Source organism: Pezoporus occidentalis, unplaced genomic scaffold (genome assembly GCF_034315485.1).
Source record: "Pezoporus occidentalis ecotype Australia unplaced genomic scaffold, CSIRO_AGI_Poc_V1 ctg12, whole genome shotgun sequence".
NCBI lineage: Eukaryota > Metazoa > Chordata > Aves > Psittaciformes > Psittacidae > Pezoporus > Pezoporus occidentalis.
Genome location: NW_026912994.1, coordinates 2,443,375 through 2,464,123, shown reverse-complemented (window position 1 = coordinate 2,464,123; position 20,749 = coordinate 2,443,375). Strand labels below are relative to the sequence as shown.

The 20,749-nt window shown below is 38.7% G+C and overlaps 1 protein-coding gene across 10 annotated transcripts in view; it reads right to left on the bottom strand.

Annotated features, from left to right (window-relative positions):
• NCKAP5 (NCK associated protein 5) overlaps nucleotides 1-20,749 on the bottom strand; it is a 530,111-nt gene that overhangs the window by 307,570 nt on the left and 201,792 nt on the right. The window contains exon 1 of one of the 10 annotated variants that reach the window (XM_062605620.1): nucleotides 19,235-19,437. The exons of the other annotated variants lie outside the window; for them this stretch is intronic. Coding sequence (XP_062461604.1) covers nucleotides 19,235-19,312 — 78 coding nt within the window. The 5' untranslated portion in view covers nucleotides 19,313-19,437. Of the gene's footprint in view, nucleotides 1-19,234; nucleotides 19,438-20,749 lie in introns of those variants that run through there. 10 annotated transcript variants of the gene reach the window in all.

The window sequence follows — 20,749 nt, the reverse complement described above, 5'->3', positions numbered from 1 at the left end:
GAAAGCACAATTCAAGGAGCTCTTTAAAAAGATAAAAAAAACAAACCCAAACCAAAAACCTGTTCATGTGACAACTCCAAAGTAAAATCTAAAGCCCAGACAATCACAAACTCTGCAGTTCAGGTCACCATTATGCAGTTGCCATTAAGGTAGTGCAGGTGTGATATCATTTACTACCCTAGTAATGCTGGATGGAAGGGAAGGGGCAAAAAGTACAGATGCAGAAAAATAATACAATCTTTAATAACTTCAAAACATTCATCATCTTCTGCCATTCTTTCATTCCTCATGTGTGACCCTCATCATTTTACTGCCTTTCTACAGATCACCTTGTCATTTTTCTTTTTATGCAATTAGTGATGAATGTTTGCTGGCCTAAGCACTTCTTAAATCATCAGTAACAGAAAAAAAACAACATTAAGATGCAGCTTGTAACAGAAGGACAAACACGCCCTGAGGTGGAATCATCTTTATGCAGAGCAACTGCTGTGTTCCCCACATAATCTTATATTAACCTACCGCTAAGGACTGCTGACTGTGAGCACACCACATCTGAAATTGAGAGAGTCCTTAATTAAAACCTGACTTTTGATAAAAAGTACAACTACTACAGCCAAGTCTTTGGAAAAAAAAATATCCATATGACACCCTTACACTCAGTGGTTTAGACTTCAGAAGCAACAGGACTTTGAATAATTCTTTTGTATCTGCCATCTCCTATGTTGCACACTTACCATATAGCCTGGCTGATGTTTGCAATACTTTGATTGCTGCCCTACCATGCTCCGAAGGGGTAGTCTGCTTCAAAAGCTGCATGAATTGATTCACCTGACTTTGGTGACATTAAGAGAATTGGAGTTTGCTCTGGTGGTTCATAATGTTGCCAGAATCCTCAAAGGAATTTACAACCTCATTATGTACAAATGGGAATACATTATTCCATATATTGCTAATGTTAAAAGGGTGTTGAATAATAGATCTTTTTAGTATTTGAAAAGCTCTCCTACATCACCTTCTGAAGGTAGTTGATAAAATACAGTTAGGTAAAACCGATTACTGACTTGAACAAAGCTGTTACACTACTCTATGCATTTTTAAGAACATTTTTTTGCGGTTAGAATTAACACAGAAGTCTGAAAGAGTTCTTTTAAAATAAGAATAAATGAGAGAAATGGTGGTTAAACACTCAGCTGCGTGCATGCCTTTCACAGCTCAGGCCCACTGGTTTTGAAATGCTGTGTACAAGAAAATTGTGCAATTCACTGTGTCCCAGATACATGCCAAAGATGTTCTCCAAAAGAAAAGGCGAGTAGAGGTGATCTGGAAAGGGCTTTTAATCTCTATGATAAATTGCCAAATGCCATTACATTTAATGAGTCCCATCAATGTGGTGCAGGAGTAGCAGAAATAAATAAATAAATTGCTATCAAAAAACTAGTATAAATAATTACATGAATTAACAATGAGAAACTTATTAATGTCTGCGTAATACAGAAGTTAATGAAAACAATTTTAAGTTTTAGTAATGTGTATTTGGTGTTTTGAAGTTTAATTTTCTAAAGAGGTCTTAATGCTCCTTTTCCCTATTTATTCCCCTTGCCCACCTCCATTTAAGGAATGAGCTCTTCTGAAAAGAGCATGAAATTTAATGGAAAATTGTATTTTCTGCAGGATTTTAGAACTGTATTGTGAATCTTTCTTTCCTGTAGAATACCAGTGCGTTAAATAAACAAACCTATGAGAAGAACAGAGCCATCATTTACATCTGTAACAATTGAGATAAAAGTCCATATGACCCTTGGAAGTCCAGTAGAAGATTCCAGTTTTGGAAACATCCAGAAGATGCTTCCAGTATTCAGATCCTATTACTTTTAGTTTAAAAAAAAAAACAAAACAAAAACAAACAAACTAAACAAACAAAAAAACAACCCACATACGGTTCTACGGTAGAGAAGTGAGAAAAATGTGTTGTTTGGCATCAACATCTCTGAAAAAAAACATCTGTTGTGATTTTCAGGTAGTGGCTGTGGTAAATTCACTTTTGCCCCAGCAGTAGAGATTACCTCTGTAGTCAGCAACTGTGAACTACTGGCACTAACATGCTCAGCAGTGTCTGCAATGAAATCTTAATCCCTGCATAGACCAATGGCTAAAACTCTCACTGGCCTCAGCAAGATCACAATGTGCCCTTTCGTCGCCTCCCAGTCAGGGTTTATTTGGCTGGTCATAAATTTCTCTATAAAGTTTATTTGGTGAAGTAGTTTCCAGATTACAGTGAAAAAAACAGATTCTCACCCTCTGCTTTACCTAGCTAAACTGCAATCCAGGCTCCTACATTAGTTACACATCTAGTGAGAATAGAAAGGCAGATGGCTCCAGGCTAAAACAGGTATCTGCAGGTAGCAATGTGCACTTAGGGATTGTGAGGACCTTGCAGGACACCGTTTGCGCTGTAGCACTGTGTCTACCCACTGCCTGTAAGTAATTCTTTAAACTCAGTTGTTTACAGCTGACATCCAGGCTGTCAGAAACTAGAGGATGACTTCAACTTCAGAACCAAGTGGGCTTTTTATTAAGTGTTTGCAAGGAGGCAGCATTGAGTCCATCTGGGAAATGTTACTGCCCATCACCTTTAATCATCCTGGTACTGTGTATTTACAATGTATTTACAACTTCAATTTTTCACCCCATCTCTGAATAGGGGGATTCAAGTTTTCTGGGCCATCCTCACTAGGCAGCACGTTTGCAGTAGGTAACTTTTGTTTTGCACAGTTTATTTGGGGCACTTTTACCTGAGACAATTCTTGCATATGGCACATGATTCTTTTATTTACTTTTTTCTTAAGTAAGCTATGGTCTGAAAAAAAGAAATATGAATTTGAACTGCCAAAGACTTACGACAGCTACACTGGAAGAGTGCCAGAGAAAAAAGAGGAGAGCAACATGTTATCTTGTAAGGCACTGGGCTACATGATCTGACTCTACATAAACAAAATTACATTTAAAAACTACTGGTGATGTCTGTTGCAGTGTAACTGACAGTAATGTTACCAGCTGACATCAATTACAGAACCACACTTCAACAGGGAAAGAATTCACAGATATGTATTCTCCTAAAAGCACAGCGCAGTGATATTGTTTGCTGCTCTCTTCTCCTCCTCAACTGGTATACTCGGTTATGTTTTGAAATTTTCATTTTCCATCCAATAAGTGTATTAGATTCCTTCTGTTGCCATGCAGCAAATGGTAATTATTTATCTGTTATGAGAATGTATCGCTGGTGAGCATCCCATCTAAGGTAAGCACTGTTTACTTACATCTACATATATAGTTCAAGCTAAACTACTGAAAATAAGTAAATATAATAAAGGAAGAGCCTGTTTTATGTGCTCTGAATGCAACAACACACCCAACATGCTATGCATAGGGTTCAGTCCAATCACATAACTGACAGAGTAAACATTTTAGGTTTAAGTGATTTTCATCAAAGCTAGCAAGTACTATAGGAAAATATCTGAGAAATATTTCAATGAAATTTGTTTTTAAATTAGGTATTTCAACTTCCTGCTCTGTGAGGCCAATGGAGAGAAAGCCTGACCATGAAACCTTCTATAAGAGAGTAATGAGCACCTAAGAAGTAGTGAGCCTTATGAAATTGACTGCAGCTGGATACTAGCCACTCCTTTGTATTTCTGTCTGGAGTCAGAAATCTTAAGTCTATCTTCCAGTATCCAGCACTTCCAATTAGCTACATTTGTGGAGGTGTTCAGCCAGAAGAGAAGAGTTTACATTGCACTTATGGCCCTATGCTTACCTCAGTCTGAGCTGCAGTGCAGCATGCTATTTCAAGTATTGTTTGAAGTCTAAAAGGACTACTCCTGACCATCGCTATTCAACCCTAGTTTCCTAAAATCTGAATATACCCTTCCAGAGAATCACCACACTATTTACCTTTGGTAACTGCAAACCAGATGCTAGAGCTCTATATATCCTCTATAATTCTATATATGAAATTTAATTCAAAAGGATTCAGACTCATCCCAATTCTCCTCCTTCATTTCAGCAGTATTTTCTCACTCAGTTGCTTGCTAAAGCATAAGCTCATTACGCACTGTCCAACACTCATCAGAAGATTATCATCTATTAATTTTCAAACCTATTATTGCATTTCTTCCTTGTGATAAAGTTTCTCAGAAAAGAGAGCCAGAAATTACTTTAGAGTGGCAATTTGTAAAGAAGATTAATCTGGCAAAGTGGATCTGAAGAGTTTGTCTCTAATTATTTCCATAAATGAGCTTTACAGGAAATTTGAAAAGGAAGTTCCAGTAATCAAGCAATTTATGTTAAAATAGGCTCTGGTATTCTCCACCTTCAGATACTGCATTTATTACATTAAGATCTATAGACATTTGTGAATAACACTAGAGTCCTAACGTAACAACATTTATTTTGTCATTCAATTTATAAAGTACACACACTGTGTGCTTGCAATTGGATTCTATGTGATTTTGCCTTATACCAAAAGGAGTTTTATCACATTAGGTGAACTCTGTTATGCATCTGTGATCAATTCCAAGCATTATTTCACAGCTCAGTGCTTTAAGCCCAATAAGGAGAAGCTAAAGGCTTTGGCTATCATTTTGCATATGCATTGAAGTTGACCTGGAAAAGACCGCAGCCTTTAATAATGTCTTGCAATGTCTAGGTTGCTTACAAGCAATCAAACAATAATTCTGGGATATCTCATCTTCTGTCAGTATCAGCTTTCAAACCTCAGAATTACAAAATCAAAGTGACAGCAAAGAAAACCTTGCACGTGCCACACAAGCTCAGCCAGGACCCTGCACCACACATGCACCCTACTTTCAAAATGTACAGGCATTCACTACCTCCATTTGGATCTAAATTATGCAAAACTCTAACACAGCAAACCAAAAATGAACATTCAAACACTGCTGAACCCATCACATGCCTCCAATGCAGGCGCCGGTATTGGGCTTTTGAGACCACTGGTTTTTGTTCCTACCTTATTAGCTACATATATACCAAATAGAAAGATCACTGTGAACAGCCACCCTGACCATCTTTGACTACCCCTTATCCCAAAACAGAAGAGCTGTAGGACTGACAATTTCAAAGGAAGGTTCATGTTGAAATGCCAGCTGCAATGTGGCACTAAGCACCCAGTGATAGGCAGTGCTGTTATTCTGGAGGTGACAGCACTGCTGCTTAGTGCTTGCTGGATGTGAGAGTCTGAGGGGACTGATCTCACTGAGGACAGCATGTTAAATATTTTCTAACTAAACATGAGATTCTTTGCCAGTCAGGACTGTAATGATATTCTTAGATCAATGTCACCAGGACAGAAAGTCTTTCCATAGTTCAGTCTCTTGGGTTAATTAAGACAAATTAATACATTATACCTATTATTCACTTGCAAGATAATAACTTTTGTCTTTAGTGATACAGCCCAGATAGCTGCAAACAAAGCAGGCATGAAAGAGAGAAAGAGAGAAAAAGAGAAAGCAAGAAAGGGAGGAAGGAAGGGAGGAAGTTAGGAAGAAGGTAGGAATTGGAAATAATGGAAAATGATGCAACTGCAGCTTATTCTGGCCTATTTCAGACACCTCCCCTACGCTGCAACTGGCATGGTCCCCTCCACCAACTTATCCAAGAAACTCAGGCCATTTAAAAGAGAAATAATACACCATCCACTTTATTGTTCCCTTCTCATTCTACAGGAGAAATAGACTAATTTACTGTGTGTCCATTCATGTACTCAACTGAGCCAGCTTGAGTAAGCTATATGCGGGATGAAATTACTGATGTAAAACTAAAACTGAAGAAACAAATTTGACCTTTAATTCTGTGAAGAGTTGATACTATTTTTAGTTTAGATGGCTTCTAAAAAAAAAAATTTCCTACAGTCTTGAATTTCCCACAGTAAGAAGTAGCTTCTCTGCTTTTTGGGATGCAGCTGTTTGGAAGATGTTAGTCATGAAAGAAAGAAGAAGTGAACTCAAAGGCAGCAGAAGCTAGTCAGTAGATGGCATTCAAAGATGAGAGGTTGAGACCTTGGACTGATCTGTCTGCTCAACAGAGAGTCTGCACAGGGAATGGAGAACCAGGGTGATGTCCATGACATACATTGCTATGTGGACTGGCACTCCACTTACTGTTTTTTCAAGCTATTTGGCTTCATTCCTATATAAAATGTTCTGTAATAACCAACAGTATGATCATGAATGGGGACATTGTGTTGGCCAGGTGTACATCCAATAGCTTTAGATTCAACCTATTGTCTGGTTGCATATGAAGCTTAAAAAAATAGCTGCCAGAGAGAACTTCCCACAAGTGCACAAAGCAGCTCCACTCAGTAGAGTGCAATTAAAAGAAGAGGGCATCATGCTGTTGTAGAAAGCATCAATTGTGCATTCATCAGTCCTCCAGCAGGGTCCCCTCATTCCTGCCAAGGCTCCCTGTGTGCTTCTCTGTTTTCTTGGACTGAAGGAATGTAAGTCAGCATACAAACCGTGACTTTAAGGGCTAACGAGTAGTGCTTTGTTGAATGCTCCTTTTGATATAAGTTCAACCATGGTCACATTTGCTCACAAACAAAGCTGAAGGGCTAGCTAGCACACTGGAGAGAAAAAGGAAATTGTAGTGACCTATAATATCAGGACACATGGAAACCTGCAATTATTTCATGCTTTCGAGTGAATTAGGAGATAAAATTAGTGTAAAGGTGTACTGAGGAGATTTTGATGGATTTTGCAGAAATCTGGTGCTAATTGTTATATTTCACAGAAATGTGACATAACTGTGCTGCCACTGCCAGGAAGTGCTTTGTGGGATTTTATGACAAACAAAACAAACATCCTCCCCAGAAAAAAACAAATCAAAACTTCTAGCAAAAAGAGCAAGGACTTGAGTAGGACACTTCAACTGCTGCTGGCTGTAGACTGACACCTGATCTGTGAAGTGGAGATAGTCCAAATTTGAGAAGTTACTTTATTTTAAAGCCATATGGCAACCATCACCCCAACTGGTAGGTGCAATATGTCACCCAAACTTTTAAAAAACTGGAAGGAGCTGAAATACAGAACATTGCCCATTGCTTCCTGAAGACCAGCAATAACTATATAACTATGTAAAAAGTTGAGAAACTGATAATCTTCATTTTCTGTAGCTCAGAGAAAAAGTTGGTTGGTTGGTTTTGGTTGGTTGGTTGCTTCTGTTGTAATAAAGTCAAGCTTACGCTGCTGAAAGGGTTCTAAATCTTGGGTTTTTTTTTTCAGCAGGAATTGAAGAACTAGCTACTGACCACTTGTTTTCTTTATTTAACCTTCATAGGAGACATGTATGGCTGAAGCTATTACAGCTGTGCCTACGAAGGTACGTCATTCATGAGTACTCTCTATCTGACACTAGTACAAAGGGCATAGAGTATCATGGATGTTAGAGATAGTGAGAAAAGGACTAGGCCAAATCTAAAATTACTCCTTTTCATCACGGAGACAGAGTAATAATTTTCTTTCCCTTTCACATACGAAAACAAGGTTTCATAAGAGTTTTTAGCATCTAATCCACATTTTATTACTCTCTTCACTAACTTTGAGGAAATATGTAGCTTATTTTAGTGAAAGTTCACTGTAGATTATGGTAGCTTGAAAGTTATGTGATGAAACCCAAAACCACTCTTGGTGCTGGAGATTTTCCACTTCATTTCAAAGGAAAGGTGAGCCAAGCTCACAAATGTTCCTATAAAGTCAGGCATGGAAGGCAGGGTAACACATCTGAGTTTTGGTTGTCACAAATAACTAAAACCCCAAGCCAAACAAACTTTTGTTCATGTGAAAATACAAACATCAGTTGGGAAAAAGCTCACAAAACCTCTGTTACACTTCTGACTTGTCTACCTGCTTTCCCAGAGCTGCTTTGGCTGAAGAACAGCCAAAGTAATTTACCTCCGCTATCTTACATGGAAATGAATTGGACAAAATGTGTACAGAGCATTTTAAAAACTATTAAATGAGAGTCAGTGTAACTGCGTACTTGGTCACATTTATTCAGATTAAGTAAGAAATACGTAAAGTAAGTAAAGCTACTGTGCTGCTCTGGAGATCTCATTTTTGTGCAAACTGCAACACACTTCAGGAGATACTTGTAGCTTTTGCTTAGGGCTGGCCTCACTACAACAATTCATTTGCAGAGCAGCATAGTCTGATTTATTTACTCTGGAAAATAATCTACGAAGTCTGACTCAGTAATGCAGATTACAGCTGTTTACGTTTGTTTGAAATAGTGCTTTAAAAGGTGAGCCCTAGTCTCTCTAGAGCATGAAATCAGAAGAGTATGTACCGTGTACTCTGAAGATACTCTGCTGATACCTGTCATAGAATCATAGAATCATAGAACAGTTAGGGTTGGAAAGTACCTTAAGACGATCTAGTTCCAACCCCCCTGCCATCTACAGTATGAGAAGAGAGAATCCATTCATCATGGACTAGATTTTTTTTTAATATAAACCAATCTGTTTCTGTAAACTCTCATTATCTGGGTTAGAACAGATCAGTGAACTGATAAACATGTCTGTGGAAGCCAGATGTGCCTTTCTTTACCAGAGCAAAGCCTGCCTGCTCTGCACTCTCAGATATGCAGTTAGCCCTCTCTCGAATAAACGCAAGTTCCCTAGATGTAGTGAAGCTACTATCCATGTGTTAGAGCCTTTGGTAGTATGTAAAGGTACAGACTTCTAAAGTTGGTTTGATACTTGCCTTGCAATAATTAAAAAAGTGTTATAATGAATTAATATAGTAATCACATAAATGCACCTTACAAACAGTCTGTGGTACGAAAGAGTTCCTTCATCATTACCTAACTATTCTATCAAATGAAGATTTTTATATGTAATCTGAATCCCATGGTATGTATTATTCACCATTACAGTCACATACTGCTTGGTATTTAATTCCTTCATCATGTGAGTGTAGCACTGTCAGCATTGGTAATTCACTGAGGAGGATCTATGGCTATTCAACCAAAGCAACACATGGTACTGGTGAGATGATTTAAATACCTGACAGTAGGTACCTGGGTATCCAAACCCTCCAGTCTAACCAATCTGAAGCCAACAGCTGTGCTGAAGTAAAGGGCAGAATCCCAGGTGAGAGATCCAGTCCCAAGGAGGCAGACAGGACACCTCCTCATTAGGTAACTTCTAAGGTATTGCTTGTCTTACTCTTGTTCTTCATACAGAAAAAAAACTGCAAATTATTTTAGGCTAGAAAAATATTCAAGCACTGCAAAGTACTTGAGAAGTGTAATAGACGCTATGAAGAGAAATATGACAAGCACTAACTGTTTTTCTGTGGACATGCTCAGATCATGGCAAGATATCACAATTTTGTTAGGTAAGACTTAGGAGATGGCCATATTTCATCATATTTCGTATTTACAAAGAAAGCACCCACATGTCCTCACAGCGAGGTCCTTGACCACAGCTAAGGTAAAACCTCTCCCTAACCTTCAAGAGGCTGATGAATCCAAACTGAGGAACAGCAAACTGAAAACAGAAATAATTTTTAAGTTGTCATTTAGTCTGATATCCTTTGTGAGCTTGATACTACTAGAGTTTCATTGCACATTCTTTTAAAATGTAAGGGTTCTCTTGGTAAAAAACCAGCAATTTTCTCTAAGGCATAGACACAGACTTCCGGAACTGTTCCATATACAGAGCTTCTCTGCACTGGGGTGGGCAGGGAAGAAGGGTCCTATCCCACCCTCACCCTTCTCCCCACAGACTCTCGCATCCACTGACACATTGCACTCATATGTGCCCTCTCCATCTCTTTCCTCTCCCAGTGCTCTTTATAAATACTGTTATTTCCTGGTAACTCACTGTGCTATTTGTGCTGGTTATACTATTTTGTTTACATTTAAACTTCCTCTTCTTTATAATTCCCTGGATATATTTATGTTCCCATCGAAGACTAACCCCCTGGGTGCAGAGCAGCACACTGGGAAGCTCTGGAGAGCTTCCTGGCCAGGGGGAGCAGCTCGTTCCCATTCTATTTAAAACTCTATGTTTGTTAGTTATCTCCAAGATAACATCAGACGCTGACTTACATGGATCAAGAAGAAAAATCCAGTTCTCCTTCATTAAAAGGGTTCACCCTATTCTGCCTGAAGCCACTACACAGTAGACATAAATTTCAGAGCTAATGAATGGTATCTCAAGGAGCTGAGCTGTAGTGGGGAACATACTAGATTTCTGTCATGAAACTAATTTCTGTCTTTGCTGAATCCTGGATAAACAGAGATTTTAAATCCTGGAACAGTGTCAAGGGTTTTATAAAGCTGACACCATTTATTTAGTCATGCAGCAGAGTTTGAAAGAGTCTAAAGAAGCATGTACTTATAAATTACTCTGCGGAGTGGGGGACCAGAAGATGTGTGACTGTTTTGTGTAATTAAGAGGGAACCAAGGAAACTATTAATAGCCTGGGTTATTAATAGCCCATGTTATTTCTGGTGTTAAACAGTCAGTTATCTTCAACTTCACACCCTTAGCTTCACAGATCTGTTTGTGGCTTTGGCTCTGCTCACCGGAGGTACCCCTGTGCAGATCACACGGCTTCATGCACAGCACAGAAAGAGTAACTAGTGCATCTGTCTGCCAGAATGAATTCTGGTTTTAAAACATGATTTGTCTCATTGAATTCCAAGTTGGGAGCACAAAAAGTAACTGAAAACTGGTAACTGGAGTGTAAAGAAAGCACAGATTAATGTCAGGCAAGAACAAAAAACCCTAGTAGTGATGCAAGTGAGATTTTCTATTGCTGGTCTTTGTACCGTATATAACCGACTGTGTAAGATGTCTAAAACAGAGCTTTGGCGACTAAAAGACTTTCCACTTACAATTTTCCCACTCTCCCTTCTCCTTGTAGTTATATATCCTATAAAAGGAAGATTTATTGAGGCATGTTCCAATAAATGCTGTGCATTAGCTACAGCTATATATATCCTTAACATGTCAATCCTTGAAGTTCTGTACTTCACACAGATTTTTATTACCGGAGCCCAACTCTATAGTTCTTACACTAACCTCTCCCTCACTACAATCCATGAAGCCTTTGCCAGGGTTAAAACTTAGAGGTAAAACTATAAACTCTCAATCTTGCAAGATTCAGTCAGACAACAGACAGAAAATTTGCTATGCAACATGGTCCTCTTGGCAGGACCCAAGCTAGAGGATGCTCTGCTACAAAGGATGATGCAGACTCTTTGCTTTAGATAAACACTGAATTAAAAAAAAAAACAAACCTCTAAAGCAGAAAGGGAATGCACCTATCTATTACATACTGGCAATGCTTAGTAAATATTTTGCAAAACGTGTTTCTTTATTATTGTAGGGGGAATAGCTGTCCAGAGACAGCTCTGGACTCTTCATTATAAGGGTCTGGATGGTGTTTGCCTGCAGCCTCTAAATCAGGCACTAGCACACAGTGAGCAGAGCAAGGCACCTCTGCGCTCAGCCCACTGTCTGCTGTCCAGCCCCATTTGAGGCAGCTCCCCTTCTTATTCCATGAAGGCTTCATATGCACCAGAAATGCAGCATTCCACAACTTAGGCTGGGCTCCATAGACATGGAGGTCAGACATTGCAATACCCCAGACTTTTGTGGGCCCCGTTCTTAAATGCCATTCTTGGAGAATGGAGCAGAGTTCACACAACAGAATTCTCCCCTTCCCTCATGAAGCTCCATGTGAGCTGATCCTTGTTGCTGCAGTCTCTGCTCAGACAGCAACAGGAGCTGAATGAGGTATTTCCCTACCTAAGACATGAGCCTTTACTGAAGCTTGAGGGTAAGGTTTTGAGTCCAGGAAGAGAGAAAGCACCTGTATACCATCCCTGGGATGGTGGCAGAGATGATGTTAAGTGTTGAGGGCCAGCTGAAAGGTATGGCTCTAGCTCAGCCTTTGATTCATCCTCGCCCAGGAGATGCACAGGGGAGTGCTGCATGGCACAGCAACAGACTTAACTTTTCTCATGGGCTGGTGAGTTCAGGGAACTTAGGGGAAAAAAAAAAAAACAACAGCTACCTGATAGGTTTTCCTCAGGATTAAAAATTTAGAATTAAGATTTTCAATGAAGTAATTCAAAGTACGGGTTAAGCTGAAGTCCTTGTCACCAAATGTGACAGATTATTAAAGCATTACACAATGAAGCATAAACAACAATATGCTTCATTTGTCCATTTACTTTCAGTCAGCTGAAAAAGTATTTAGGTCATTACATTTGAAATGCCATTGCATTAACTCTTCTCTCAACACAATATCCAGATGTTAGCAGATCTGCTAGGTTTGCTAGTATCTCTCTGAAAAGACAAAGACGTTCTGATTACTATGACAAACTATTGCATAGAAAAGTCATTCATAGGTATTGTGGTGGCTTCTAAATAGATGTCAAATGTCAATCCACAGTTGAACTCAGTGATGTAGAGAATTGAGGTAAATTGGTACAAGTTAAGGAAGAGGTGGACTGACGCTGGGAGTACAGCTGTCTGTGTTGGTGACTGATAGTGAGGATAGTGATGAGGGGCAAAGAGGTTTGGCTGACGCCAGAAATGCGATTTCAGGATGTCAGATTTGAAAAACGATCCCACAGAAACACAGCCAAGACCTGGAATAAGAGAGGAAATATTACAGAAGAACATACAAGAGCTAAATGATAACAAATGCCAAGCATGAAAGAGGGAGAGGTGTCTGCACAGAGCCTCTTGTGCATGAGCTGGAAGTTCAGTGCTGGGAGCTACACCCAGGAACCCCACAGTGTGCGTGTACACTGTTAGCATTGACAACACTCCAAAATTTACACCACAAGGGAAAAAAAAAACATAAAAATAACAAAGTTCTTGAAGACACATTTTATAAAACAGAGACAAATCCAGGATTCAGATGTATGTCAGGACTGGAGTGGAAAATAATACAAGAGAGGTTTCCCACTCTGCATTATACTTGTCTTGCTTTCCTTATTGCTCCATCAAGCATGCCAGCAAAGACTCTTACTCTTAGTTAAAAAATGTTTTAAATTGGGGGATTCTGCCACCCAGATCAGGTCTCTCTATCTGACCCGTTTCCTCAGGACTTTCAAGCCTGCACTACTTCAGTTTACAACACACAAGTGAAAACCACTGCTACTGGTAAATGGAGTGAGAAAATTAATAGTACCAGTACTGACCTCCACCAATACATGTACACATAGTATGTGAAGCAAAATTTGTTTTGAGAAAAGATATCTAACATACTTAATGCAAGTAAAACTGAGTATATGGGGCACGGAGCACCACTGTCCTTGAGTTCCACCAGCTCCTGCTGTCTCATGCAGGGCAGTCCACCAGCAGTCTAGCAAAGCTAAGTTAATGTTTGCTAGCCACCAAAACTTTGTAAAATCATGTCCCCAGTCAGTAGCAGTTACAGGGAATAGCCACCTTTTAGCAGTCACATTCATTGAGTGTCATTTTTCATCCTGTTTTTCCTTTAATTCCTTCAATCAGTGTTTTCTTGTATGTGCCAGATTAGGTACTGGCATTGAATAGTAAATATTTTGCCAAACAGATGTTTATTTGATTAAAATTATTGGGGAAGTAGATTGATTTCTGTGTCTGTGACTGCACACTGTAAATAACTTCTCATCTTTTGAATACCTATTAATTAAAAATAGGAGATACGCAGTAATTAGTCTATAAGGCCAGAAATGTCTGTAGTAACACACCTGACAATCAGCACATTCAAATGTGATTATGGAATAAAAGAAACCCTTTGAGCCAACCGGACCTTACTGCAGAATATCTGAAGGCTTTAGCTGGCCTGTCATTGTATGTGCAATCCAAGCTTTTCCTTTCCCATATGTCTGGCAGTCTGCAGATAGACCATATGGAATCACAGCAAACTGCAGTAATGAAGGACCATCGCTGTCTAGGGTGAATAGACTGAAAGGTTTGAAAGGCTTTGCCTGCTATTTGTGACAGCAGTTTCACCTGTAAGGTGCTACTTGATTGCTTTCCATAAAACAGACAATTCACAAAGCCTTACTTTACTCTTATATATGACATAAGGAGTACTTAGTACAAGTTAAGATTTATTTACAAATAAATAAACTCTTCCATCCCTTCTATTTTTGTAAGTAAATTTATTTTACTATACACTGCTGACACACTGCATTTCTGTTCTGGCTTCTAAAAACACATAGCTATTTATGAGTTTATTTTCCTATTAAGCTTTGAAGATATTCAACATATTCCATATAATACATCTTTTAAAATACCATTTTATGTTGTATTTTGGAGCCTGAGGAGCAGATTACATGGGAGAAATGAACACAGTAAATGAAGAAGTTTGAGAAGGATTCAAGTCACATTTCAAACTAAAATCCTCAAATTGGATTTTAAAGCCCCAGTCTCAGGGAGGAGTTGCCATGCAATTTTATTTCTGTCCTAAGCAGGGCCGAGGATCAAAATACAATCCAAAGAAAATACAAGTTACAAAATTCTTGCCCCAAAACTCAGTCTGAGTTGAAGCTATATCCTGTGCAGAGATATTATCATTAGGAGGGACTACATACACAGGATTGGAATATCAAGAAAGTGCAGGAACTGGGTCAGTGTTATATTATTGCCACAGAATCAGAGGCACCCCGGTTTATTTACAGGAAGGTGGCTGATTCTACATGAGGATAACATACTGCATTAATGGACACATCCGTGTTTCTTTCCATGGCAAAATTCCTTTTGATGCTAAAGGAAACTGTACCAGAAACACAAAATGTAACTAAAGAAAATTGTTTTCTGTAGCATTCGCAGGGCCATCCTATTGAAACCCGCTGCGTCTTACACAAAATATGATTACATTATATTGCCTGCTTACGCTGAATGGTTATTAATCATTTTTAAAGCCAATTTGTGAAGTTGCCTTAGAAATCCGTTAAATTTTGCTGTTCTCCTTGGCTTTGTTTAAATTGATTTTAAAAAAAAAAACCAAAAAAAAAAACCATGAAAACCATTGCCAAACAGATGTATTCTTTTTCTAACTAGCATGAAACCTCAAACTCCTTGCTTCATATAGGAGACTTTACATGCAATTTTTAGTTTCATTTAATCACATAGTGAAATTTTGTTCCTCGTAAGCTTCTGTTTCCACAGTTAAACAAAACCAGACACCAAAAGGAGCATCTTCTCATTTTGAAAATCCCCATTTTCCTGCCAAACATTTGGTTTAGTTCAATTGCACAGAATAGCACTAAATAGGAGTACAACATTAAATGGCAACTGCCTAAAAAATACTATGTTGTTATATTAATGATCATTCAATATTAAGTTTCCCCCAAACTACAATACTTTCTCATAAGTTTCTGAGATGCAGATTAAAAGCATTTCTGGATTTGTTCAAAATGTTTCATATGCCTCCATAAGGAAACATTGTCTCCAACTACAGTGAAACAAACAGGAGAATCAAATTAACTTCATTATATTTATTTTATTTCATAACCTCTGAGCCAGATTTAACAATAGCTCTATCTGATTTTAGTCTGTGTGACAGAACATTAAATAAACATGGTATTTATTTAATTTAGCATTCGCTACTTTTTGAGCAACAAATGATAACTTCCTGCTGACTCTTATTTACTATGAGCTATTCACGGGAATTGTGCTTTAAATAGCTGAAGTCCATAGGATGTCAAAATCTGGAGCTTGGACTGGAATGCACACAGATCTTATTAATTAACAAGGCCTGGGAAAATAAATGGGACAGAGAAAATATATGTGGGCTCTGGATTCAGCATGAGAACAGAGTCTGAATTCAGGTTCAAAGCCAAATCAGAGCTAACATTCAGGTATGCATGGAATGAGGTCCCTAACAGTGGTTATTGTAAGATTCCTACTCTGACAGATATCTCTTGATATTTTCTCCATTTCTAGCCAACTCAGAGCAACTTTCTTGATTCCTTTGTCTCTTTATTCACCTGGTTTTAAACCCAGGGATTGATATCCCAGTCCTGCAAATTTGAACCATCCACTGAAGATGATCAGGCTCTCTTAGGGAATGGTGTTACCAAGGAGAAGAGGTACTATTGCAAGTAGTATGCACGTCACTAAATGCTGTGCTCGTTTTGGAGCTAAGCACAAAGCAAGGAGTTTGTATCATGACAAGTAGCTCTCTGCTTTTATTTTCATATGAGAGGTAAAACTGAGCACACTGTCCACTCACAGAAATGAAAAATGATAAAGCCTTGAATCTTGCCCCAGTTTCATCTTAAACTGTATTTTGTCCACCTGCGTATGTACTTCCTCCTGGTTAATGCTTATTGCACATTTTGCAAGAACTGACAAATGAATGGAGGATATCTTACAGTCAGGATATGGCTGAGCTTCATTTGCAAAAGAAATGGTTGTTCCTTCAGTAACAGCCAAAAGAAAATGTAACTGCTTATTGTACTGACTGTCCTGCTAGGCCTTCATGACTCTTCCCTGGGGAACGGATTGATAATCTCTGTGGTTTTTAACCAGATTTCCTAAGTATTTGCACAGCTTTGATGCACGGGAACATACACTCAGTACATCTCTTCCAGCAGAAAGTCCTCTATGTCCACACTTCTCCCAGTAATTTACTTATCTGCCTTTTTGTTTTGTGCTCTGGCAAAGAACAAGCCTGAGAACACACATTTCTGCTTCAACCCCTGAGTACAGACTTTCTGTCCTAGTTTTGCCCATACCCCAGATTTGAGGGATATTTCTTTTCTTTGCTCTTCTACATGAAGTTTTTGTTTAAAGAAAGTCACTGCTTTTTGAAAGCTTGAGGGCACATAAAAGCAGTCTCTCCATATTAAGGATCCCTGCTGGGAAAATCATAGTTGCATTTCCTGCATCAGCACCAGGAAAGTAGGAACATGAGGTCACCACCAGCAGCATAGAGCACATATAACCCATGGTCAGACACTTGCCCAAAAGGATCAAATTCAACCCATGTGATCACAACAAACACTTTGAATGCAAAAGTTATATGATTTTATTTTTTTTTTATAGCATGGCAGAGTATTTTCCTTTAAGCAGATGAGAAATTAAAGATCTCAAAAATGAAGTCTTAAAAGATCCCTTCTGAGTTCTCAAAAATACCGACTTGAATTCATCAATGTCTGCCCTGCCCCACACCCATGTATATTGTTGCATCTCTCTCTTTTAGTATTCCTTTATGTTCTTAAGCATTGTTTGAAGTAGGTTTGAATTGTATTTGCTGTAGATAATAATATGAGTTCCATATATTGAATTCGATTCCTAGCTCCATTTTTCCTTTCTGAAAAACTATATTCAGTTTGGAAGCCTTTCCTTGTGCAGAATTCCCTCCTGGATTAACAAGGGTGATGTCACCACTGTGCAATTCTGGGTTAAGCCGCAGTAACTCCCCTGATCTCAATAAAGCTGTAACAGCAGAAAACTCCAGTAACACAACAGTGAGTCACACCCAGGCAGCTCTACATGTGGAAGGGCTCAGGATGTGTCCAAAGAGTAATCATCAAATGCTTTTCATTTTTTACCAAGTGCTGGCTGCATTACACGGCTAAACATGGATTCAGTATGCCAATGTACACCTAGAAAACTCACACAAAGCAAAAAAAACAAAGAGCTGATTTTTATGTTAGTGATCTGCACACAGTAGTGACCAGAAGTTACTCTGAGATGCCAAAGGTTATCATGTTAAAGGCAGCAAAATTGATTAAATATGCCTGATTAGATGAAGTCACGGCATATTAAACAATCAAATAGCGTCTCATATGGCTTTCTTTTCAATTTGGTAATGGCTATGGCACTATGGGACACGCTCAAGTTTTTTATCAAGAACATTCCTGTGATTTCTGACAAAGAACAAAACAGGAATTCTGTGTTGCGCCCAGTGTTTGCAGAACCAGGCAATGCTGATTGTGCATCAGTTTGTGCATATATATTAGCCTTTCCTCTTTCCATAACCCTCTTCTTTTCCTGTAACAATTCATAGGGAGACACTGCTAACCAAAAAGAGCTCAGGGAATTTCCCAGCTTTAGAAGTAAAACCACCGAATTCAGTGTGCCCCACACCATTCTATTTAAAGCACTGGCAAATGAGCCAAAAAACTACTGTCCATGAGCATTACATCACACGTTGCCACATTTCTCGAAGGCTATATAAAGCTGTAATATGCTCACTAATGAATTGTGTGGTATGTTCAGTCCATATGGCACACTGGAATTGTACAGTACCGTGCTGGAGTTATGGGGGTACATAAGAACCACTGTTGGACATGTATATCATCACACATTTAAGAAACGTCTCCCAAGGAGACTGCATGTTAAAATAAACAGTGAATATTTAATTGCTCACTCTCTTGTGTCCTTGTTACAATTTGGTTTATGTATTATTTGTTTATAAAATCATTTGTGCTAATAACCCAAAATGCCAACATATTTTTTATTTTCCACTGTGCCCTAATTTCACTGCTGCTGTGGGAATACGGAGAAGGTGATTGGCTCCTGTTATTTTGTTTCAAAAGTTCCAGCTGTTGACTAATTACTCTTTTGGAAAAGCAAACATGGCTGTTTCCCATTATCTACACAACGTTTTCTTATTTCCAAATATGAAACTACAGGAATCCAAGGCAGTTAATATGTCAGGTTTTATTTACATAGCTCTTCAGTTATCATGTGGGGCAGCATCTCTGCCCAACCTTTTGATTATAGAAGGATTTTGTTGAAAGACAAAATGCTAGGGAATGGGTTAAAGTATGCGAATAAATTTAAACAAACACATAAACAAAAAGCAGAACACTTGGGCTATCTCTGCACATTATGGTAAATGAACCCGTAATCTCCTAATACCTCTGACAACGAGGTCTCTCCATTAGCTAATAGCTGGTTTTAAACACAGTCTTACAATAATTCTACCAACTAAATAAACATTTTAAAATGAACACAAACACATGTGCATAATCGTTCTGATTTACAAGGTAGAAAATGTACAACATTATGTTTCACTGCCTATTTTTCAGTCATTAAATTTTGACCAGTATAAGCCTGCATGCAACTGTGTGACCCGTGATAAAAATACCCCCTTGGAGTTAAACCAGCTGTGAGTTACCCACCCAGCTTCCCCACGAGGTGCTGCACTGACAGGAGCTGCCTTTCTGGGAGAGCAGACAGACCTACCTTTAACAACTGAAGAAATGATAAGCCACACAGGTCATTGTACTGGGCTGGATCATTCAGGCTCCTGCAGCCATTCATTCTGGCTATGAAAATTCGGGATGTGCTCAGTCAGAAAAGCAAGACTGTGCTTTTCTCTTCAGCATGAGTGCTGCTGCCTTTCCTCTTCTTGTCAATATTTAACTAGTTTGTCAAGTTGGATTATATCGCCTGTCCTAAATCCTACTCCTTTAATTCCAACTGAGTGTGCTTCCAACACAGCCTCTTAGTCAAATATCTATAGCTTATCAAAGTCATTTGTTTGACCTGAAACGTTTCTTCCTGAGAGCGTTATCATGTATAGGTGATAAGGTGTCCAAACCATTGTACCAGAGAAGCCAACATGGTAAACAAACAGCCATGATTTCCATGTTCCATTGCAACACACACAGAAAACAAGGACTGTGTTGGATTTTCAGCATTTTTGGATTGTGGATTATTTCCCACAATGAATGAATGAAGACTGTATAAAAAAAAAATACTTTTCAACCAGTCAGTGTAAGATAACATGCTTTTTCAGACTTTTTTTTGGAGGCTGAAGGAAGTGTCTCTGCAGGGCTGGTCCCACCCTCAAAGGTGGCCTGCAACTGCCCTCTCCCTGCAGCAGCCCTGCCACGAGCAGAGCTTTTTCTGCTGACTGCAAACCATTTCTGTTTGGCCTGCTGAAGATGCAGCTACACACTACTAGGAACAGACTTGTATGAATTCATGTTTTGTTCTACTTATGTACATTTATTTGGAGGCTATATGTGTCTCTTATTAGGCACAGGCAATTTGCCAACACCATCCTCAATGGAACAAAATTTTGCTCTCCAAATTTAAAGGCACTAATAATATCCGGCAGCAAAAACAATGATACAAAGTGCATATGGTGCTCCAAGCTACAGTAGCTAACATTAAAAAAAACCACTATTATTACCAGCCCAGTGCAATATTTTGTCTCAGAAAGAACAATGTTTTAAAGAAATGTTACAATGGCTCAGGGTTTTTTTTTTGGGGGGGGGAGGGGAGATTTTGGGGGATTTTTTTTATTTTTTTTTTAGGGGAGTGGTAGTGGGGTGGGAACACTGACTTTTAACAAGAAACTTTGCTTATTCCAGAAAGGGATAGGATGCAAAAAGGCTATGGGTTTCAGAATAATATATGCAAGTATTCCCCACACAGTTCTTCCCTGTCCTCCCTCTAAGCTTCTTTACAAAAAAGGGATATTTGAGCCAAAGACCTTAGTTGAACCAAGTCATGGGAGAAATGAGATTCACATTACTTGCAAGGAGCAGGGAAGGAACAAGAAGGTGCAGTCTACCTAGTCATATTCCCCAGCTTAATTCTCAAAATTTGTGGCTTCTGGGTATTTTCCTATGTCTTTGATAATACAGAACATTTATATCCCTGTAAAGTTATTTAAAGTTATCTAGTCATTATTAATAACTAAATCAGATCTGAAAATGTCTGTCTATACCTGGATGTACACGCTGAGTT